Here is a 7,087-nt window from a genome sequence, read left to right as displayed (position 1 = left end):
AGCTAAGCCAGCTACCTAGTCCGGCTAAATAGCTATGGCTTGATTAGCCCCGAACCGGTCGAATCGTTGAAACGAGAGAAGGACCGGTTCGGGGCTAATCAAGCCATAGCTATTTACTACTAGCAAGCTATATAGGCGGACGTTAGCATAGAGATAGCTAGCTAAACCAGCTACCTAGTCCGATTAGCCCCGATAGGTGCCGGTAAAAACAAGGGAAAATATACTTACTTATACAAGACGATAGTCGCATAAACTATTCGATTTTGTATAATTTAATGACTATTCGAAAATCATGACCCATCCCTACTAGTGAAACAGAAATGCATGTCATTCAAGTAAACCCACCTATGGAGTAGCTGTGTTCAGATTGCCACCTGTTTTCCCTCCCTTTAAACTCTCTTGGCGTCCCAAAGATCGTCCTTTAGTGAGATCACTGAAAGGCTTTTGGACAGTTTGATTGCAGCCAATTATTGGCAGTGAGAGTAAGGCGGAGTAAGTGTGTCGAGGCAAAAAAAAAGTAGTTCAAGCAGCAAAATCTCCCTTTTATACTGCTCCTAAAGGCTTGGAACAGACACAACTCAAGGCTGACTTTTGCACAGAGGATGGGCAGATTTCAAGGCAATCAAAACACAAGACAAAACAGAATTTTTGAGTTTGCAAAACCCTGTATTGCTATGTAGTTATATTTGGTAATAGTTTCTAACATGCAAAATGCCTCACTGAAAAACAAAGACTTTGTTCTGTACTCAACAAAGCAGAACAATCTGGTGTGTTTAAAACCAACATGAAGGCAACATCATGTTTTTCCAAAATAAACTTAAGGATAGTCAAACAGTAATTGTGGATAAAGATACAGTAAAGCACAAACAACACATATTGATTAAATTAACAGATTGTACAATTGGTGCAAAACTTGAAATAAGGCACTAGCATTACATAGTCTTACTTTCAATCAAAGATCAGGTGACAGCTGCATTTAGTATTCTATAGGTTGTGCTGGCCATTTAAAAATAAAAAGATACATGTCTAGACAATTCGGTCAAGGCATTTAACAATCAACTGTCAGCTCTCTGGTAATATTTCTATACTGTGCAACAACTTGCTATAAAAGGCTGCCTGCGTGATAAATATTAAGTATAGAAAATAAATAGAAATCTAGGTGAACACTTAGTTCTCACTACAGTGCTTTCCAAACTCTCTTAGCTCGGAGGAAATGACAACAGTGTCATGTGCGTACAAAATTTGGCCGAGCCACAGGGCCACGTCGGAGGCCAGATCCTGTCCTCAGTCTCCTGGCCGGGCGGAGTGGATGAAGGATTTCTATCAAGGCACTGCCTCTCTGTGCATTCGCCACAGGGGCTGGAGGGGCGCGGCACGAGCCCAGGCACTTACTGGAGCCTTTGTGGGAGAGCGGTCAGTCGGAGCATCCCCCGAGGTTACAGAGCCGTCTCGAAGATAACCAGGCTGCCCTCTGCGTGTCCGTTGGCCACGTTGGGACGACTTCTGCTCTCGTAAGCCTGAAAACAAGATGGAATCATTTGTCAGATCGCATTTGCTGGAGCTCAAAAGCATTTCACAGCCATCTGCGCAGGGGTGTGACCTGAGAGAGCTTCATCCCTGTCAACTCTCCACACAGGTAAGGACTTGTTTAATTGCATGGGGGATAGTTTACCCTAAAAACACATAATTAGTGGGCTAGCTGTAGCCACACACACACACACCATAGCAACCACCTAGAACTATGTCTTATCCGGTACTGTACAGCTAGCCCACGCAGTTTCTCCAGGAAATTCTAGTGTTCAAATGTTTTTGAGTCTGAGTTTTTACCCGTTTGGCTGCTTCCAGTAGAGCTGCTGCCTCCTGCTTGCCTGTCTGCTGCACCATCTTGTAAAAGATGCCATCTGGATCTTGAAGCAGAGTGTAAGGCTCATCATAGGCATGGATTTGCCCTGCATCTAGAACCTGGAAACAAAATCATAGAAACCGTATTCAGCGATAACCATCTGACTGTGAGACCGGACTTTGTGCACCACTTTATTGGCTAACAAATCAAAATGGCCATATTGTTTTCAAATCAAAACTTTGTTCCCTCCACATAGTGCACATTTCTTAATTGTCCCGCACCAAAGGGGGGACTATGGATCGGTCTCCGTTCGTTCGTTTGTTTGTTAGTCACACTGTAACGTTGACTTTGTGCCGCTAGGGGGCGGCATTGACAATGAATGGGACTGACCCAAGGGTGGAACTACATCACTGGTGGGGGACAACATGTTTACTATTTGCTTGTTTCCAATAATTCACAACTTCTAGGCTAAGCTGCTGACCTCACACAACAAAAACCAAGAGGTCAACCTGTTTAGGCCTCTCCATGATTTTAGTCACAGAGGAGATAGCGCCGTCTACTGACCACTAGAGATAACTTCCTGAGATATAAGTAAATGAATGGAAGTCTACGAACATTGTCCCCCAAAAAGGTCCTTCTTACAGACAAACCTAAATATAGAAGCTATCCACCTAACTGCTGCAACATGGTATGCATGCTGGTGATATCCTATGCTGCACACATATTATCAAACATCCATGTCTGACACATAAAAATATCTAAGCCAATATTAACCAAATGGTTATAAAGAGCTGATTTGCAAGGCTATGTTGTTGACTCACAAGATGTGAACAATTAAGGACTGGAATCACAGAATTTGGCAATGTGAAGGCTGTGCAGTCTAACTCGACCCGCTCTACCTTGCAAGTTGTAGCTTTCATTCTCCTTGTCTTGAGCTGCTCAGTGTCTGTGGCTTAACCCATATGGACTTTGAATACTGCCCTTACCAACTTAGCTGAGCAAAAATGTGTTAATAAAAGCTTACTAATCTTTCAGGGAACTGGATTTCAGTTGCAAAAGTAGGTCAACACTCCTCTAGCTTCAGCTTTCTCATTATGGAGTGGGGCTATCACAACAGTTTACCATGTTTTACTAAGTAGTAAAATGTCGTTGAAGATGGTACGATCCTTTGCAGTGACATACATGAATGTACAAGACAAACACTGGTGCGCACGCAGAGATCTATTAAAAGCAAAAGTGCAAACTTAATTTGCGCTCAAAGGAATTCAATAACTGGGCTCTCTGAGATCTGTCAGGAGGAGAGGACTCACCAGGATGCGGTCGCTGTCTACGATGGTGTTGAGGCGGTGAGCGATGGTCAGCACAGTGCATTCTCTGAACTTGTCTCGTATGGTTTTCTGGATCAGCTCATCTGTCCTGCAGGAGCCAGAGACATGGAAGAACACATTCAGGAAATGCATATTTGCAATCTTGTTCTTTGACCGTCCTAGTTTTACAGGCATAAGGTGGTTAAGTATAAGTGCATGCATAGGTCACTGTTTTATGTATGGAGTGTATGATTATGTTTTTTGTCTGCCAAGAAAACTGCCCTATGGGGATAAAAAAAAAAAAAAGGTTACAGAATTGAAGGCAGACTACTATAGTATTTCATTGCTCTCTGCCTCTACCCTAACTGCCACTGAGGTGGACCAAGTGGCTGGCGAGTGTGTAGGTGTGTGTGTGCAGTCTGTCTCTGCAGTACCTGGGGTCCACGTTGGCCGTGGCCTCATCGATGATGAGGATGCGGTTCTTCCTCAGGATGGCTCTGGCCAGACACACCAGCTGCCTCTGGCCCACGCTGAAGTTGGAGCCCGACTCGGCCAGAACCGTCTCCATCTTACCAGGCAGGTCCTCCACCACAGACTTCAGCTGCACCTGCACCGGGGGAAGAAAGACACATAACATTAATCTAGAAGCCCTGGTGAGTGTGATGTGTGCACTGTGCTTCTAACCAGCCTCACAGAGAGCGTCCACTTTGTAATGTGTGTGTGCTGTATGGATGTGGGCTAGTTACTGGCCTCTTGCAGAGCGTTCCACAAGTTTTCATCAGTGTGTTGGTTGAAAGGGTCCAAGTTCTTCCTCATGGTGCCGGTAAACAGCACCGGGTCCTGGGAACAGAGGGGGAGAGGTCAGTGGGAAACTACTCAAGAAGACCAACTGTTTACCAAAGGTGGATATTTAAACCAATTACTCTGCCGATTAATAGTCTAGTCTAAAAAGAACAAAGATTTCAAAGTGACAGCTTTTTTTTATGCGTATGCTAAAACACTCAGTCCCAGTAGAATCCTGGTGATGGCAGATGGCTTATATTTTTCCCCCAGTAAATTTAAGAATATGTAAATTGGCAATTTTCATTCATACTGATGAACCAGCACTTAATGCTAATGCAAATAATAAATGCTGAACTAGCATTTGTGAGGTGTAGAAATGCAATATTTTGACTTGTGGGTGCATCTATACACAAAGAAATAGAAAATCAATACAGCCTATTATACCTACTCACTATAAACTCACTGTAGTACCATAGACATGCCAAGCCCCTATAGCACTAAAGGAATCTCAGTGGTTTTTCGCTTGGATGTTTTTAGGCCTTTACCTTTATTTCTCTGGGTTAGCCTAGTTTGTTAACTGTCTTGTTAGCTCTGTGCCTATAAATGTATAGTAACCTTAGTAGGGCTGCAGCTATCGATTATTTTAGTAATCGAGTATTCTACCAATTATTCCATCGATTAATCGAGTAATCGGATAAGAAATACTTTTGCTTTATTAAAGAGCAATAGTAAATATACAAAAGAGAAAAGCTGTCCGCACGAAGCTGTCCATACGACACTGTGATTTACTGAAAACGAGGTGAAATAATTATTATTATTGATATTTATTACTAGGCCTAAATATCATACAAGTTCATAAGACTGGCTAATGTACATTTATTTACTATGTTGAAGGGTTGCCCTACACCTGCTGACCCTACTCACTGCAATCAAACTAAACTGAATATACCTGCTGTATTGGACTGGTGCATTTTAGGCTCCAATTGCTACTTACACCACCTGATATTTTGCTTTCTGGGGTATTTTATGCATCACTGTGAGGGGAGTAGGTGTGTGTGTGTGTGTGTGTGTGTGACTATCATAATAATAACATGAATGAAGCTCAGGCTTTCACAAATTGACTGCAGCATTTTATTTTCTGTGGTTATTTTCTTGAGCAAAACTTAGCTAACTTAGGGACATCATAACTAGCCACCATATTGATTTACGTTCTTAACTAGCCATTACATATAGCCATAATTAACGTGCATTCTTTACTAGCCTTCATCTCATCCCGTTTTAATATTAAGTGCTGACTCCGCCCACCCGGGCCAGTTTCGGCGTACGCCGGTAGTAATTACAAGTGCACCCTATCCTACAGTCCCTGCTCTCAGCGGAGGGAGGGAGCTACACTGTGTGGGAAGCGCTGTGACCGTCAGACCTCTCTGGATTAGACAAGCAAGTAGAGAAAACCGGCATCAGCCGAACCAATTTATTGCCAAATGCTTTGGGATTCAACACATTAACATTGCTTCCCATGGTCAGAAAAAGTCGGCAGATTTGTCGCTAGTCGCTTTTGAGAAATAAAGTCGCCAGGGGGGTCTGAAAAGTCGCTAAGTCTAGCGACAAAGTCGCCAAGTTGGCAACACTGGATCCGAAACTTTGGACACTTTCTGTCGTTTTCTCTGGCCTGTCTCTTCTCTTCGCCCCTCGCTATTTTCTCTCTCTTTCTCCAGCGCGTTGTGCAACAGTAATAATCATCCGTGCGAAACACTGAGTGTGTATATAGTTATATGGATTAAACGAAGCTTCGATGCAAAGAATTTGCATCGATGATTTTTAGTAATCGAGTTACTCGAGTTTCTCGAGGAATCGTTTCAGCCCTAAACCTTAGGAGTTCAGTTTCCTGATTGAAGCCACAGACTGAAGAATAAATGTGACTTGACCTCCACGCCTTCTCAAAGCTCCAAGTTGGTCGCAGCTTATCACAAATTACGTGCTTGTATTAATGAACAGTCTGTGCTGTTCTTTGTAGCCTGAAACGACAAAGGATCTTACTCCAACTCATAATCTCTTGTAAAGGATTAATTGTTTTGAAAGTACCCAGCGTGATATTCTGAGGGTGTGGGTGTTTATTTAGCTTCAGGACTAAGCAACAACACCACAGGACAAAACCCATTTGTGTGGAAAAGATCAAACTAACAATTTCTTTGGAGTCTACATATTCAGTCGTCCCCCCCCCCCCGCTGAGCATCGCCAGCCTGCAGATCGCTGATACAAGCTTTGGTTCTACTGGCTTGATGCTGCAGGAGAGTTGATCGTGTTCACAAATACTGAATTAACTGTCCTGGGTTGTCCTGGTGAATTAAAAAACTGATCGGTATTCCACTTAAAACATACAGCATTTGTAGAAGCCAAGGAACCACTGATCTTGTGCGATCAGTTATAATGTACACTGTAGGTCAGGTTATCAGTACCTGAGGAATGATGGACATCTTCTGGCGCAGGTCATGGAGGCCGATCTCTGAGGTCAAAACACCATCAATGTAGATCTTTCCCTGTGGCTCTGCCAGGCGGAAGAGAGCAGAGACCAGGGAGCTTTTCCCAGCACCCGTCCTGCCCACAATGCCGACCTGACAAACACAGAGAAACACACTGATTTGACTGTAAAAAGTCACAGTTTCTCTATTTTTGACATATTGTCAAATAAGAGAACTTGTCTCTCTGCAAACCAAGATGTCGGACCTTCTCTTTGGGTCGGAACATGGCTTTCATGTTGTGCAGGACCAGCGGCCCATCAGCGCTGTAGGAGAAGTTGACCCGGTCAAAGGTCACCAGGCCTTGGCTGGGCCATTCAGGAGGAGGACGCTTCTGGGTTTGCCAGGGTGCTTCACTCTCCAACTCTGTGTACTCCACCACTCTCTCCACTGACGTCATCTGAAGACAGAAGAAAATACAGCATGTCTTCTTTTATAGAGGCTTACCCAGCCACCTATGATCACAATCTTCATACTAGTATAGCTTCACATCCAAGCAAGTAACCAGGAAAATCATGACCAACATTTATCGTTGCAGTTTTCTGAAAGAAGACAGTGCCTTTGGCTGCACATTCCAGTTTAAAAAAAAGACTAACAATGCCAGACATGAATTTAAAACAAATATGAGAATAAAGGAT

General features: G+C 43.4%; 1 protein-coding gene across 2 annotated transcripts in view; it reads right to left on the bottom strand.

Annotated features, from left to right (window-relative positions):
* Positions 1-73: 73 nt before the first annotated feature.
* Positions 74-7,087, bottom strand: part of LOC139914660 (ATP-binding cassette sub-family C member 4-like) — a 36,135-nt gene continuing 29,121 nt past the window's right edge. Inside the window, exons 25-32 of one of the 2 annotated variants that reach the window (XR_013507590.1) lie at positions 6,658-6,849; positions 6,390-6,545; positions 3,901-3,990; positions 3,585-3,757; positions 3,154-3,259; positions 1,828-1,962; positions 1,333-1,517; positions 74-1,289 (exon numbers count right to left, since the gene is read on the bottom strand). Coding sequence is in view for 1 of the 2 variants with exons in the window: in XM_078291038.1 (XP_078147164.1) it covers positions 1,437-1,517; positions 1,828-1,962; positions 3,154-3,259; positions 3,585-3,757; positions 3,901-3,990; positions 6,390-6,545; positions 6,658-6,849 (933 nt within the window). In the remaining variant the exon portion in view is untranslated. Of the gene's footprint in view, positions 1,518-1,827; positions 1,963-3,153; positions 3,260-3,584; positions 3,758-3,900; positions 3,991-6,389; positions 6,546-6,657; positions 6,850-7,087 lie in introns of both variants that reach the window. The other variant, XM_078291038.1, reaches the window with a different exon arrangement.

This window comes from Centroberyx gerrardi, chromosome 21 (genome assembly GCF_048128805.1).
Source record: "Centroberyx gerrardi isolate f3 chromosome 21, fCenGer3.hap1.cur.20231027, whole genome shotgun sequence".
NCBI classification, from domain to species: Eukaryota; Metazoa; Chordata; class Actinopteri; order Beryciformes; family Berycidae; genus Centroberyx; species Centroberyx gerrardi.
The sequence above is the reverse complement of the archived record's forward strand: the minus strand, read 5'-3'. Positions and strand labels throughout refer to the sequence as shown.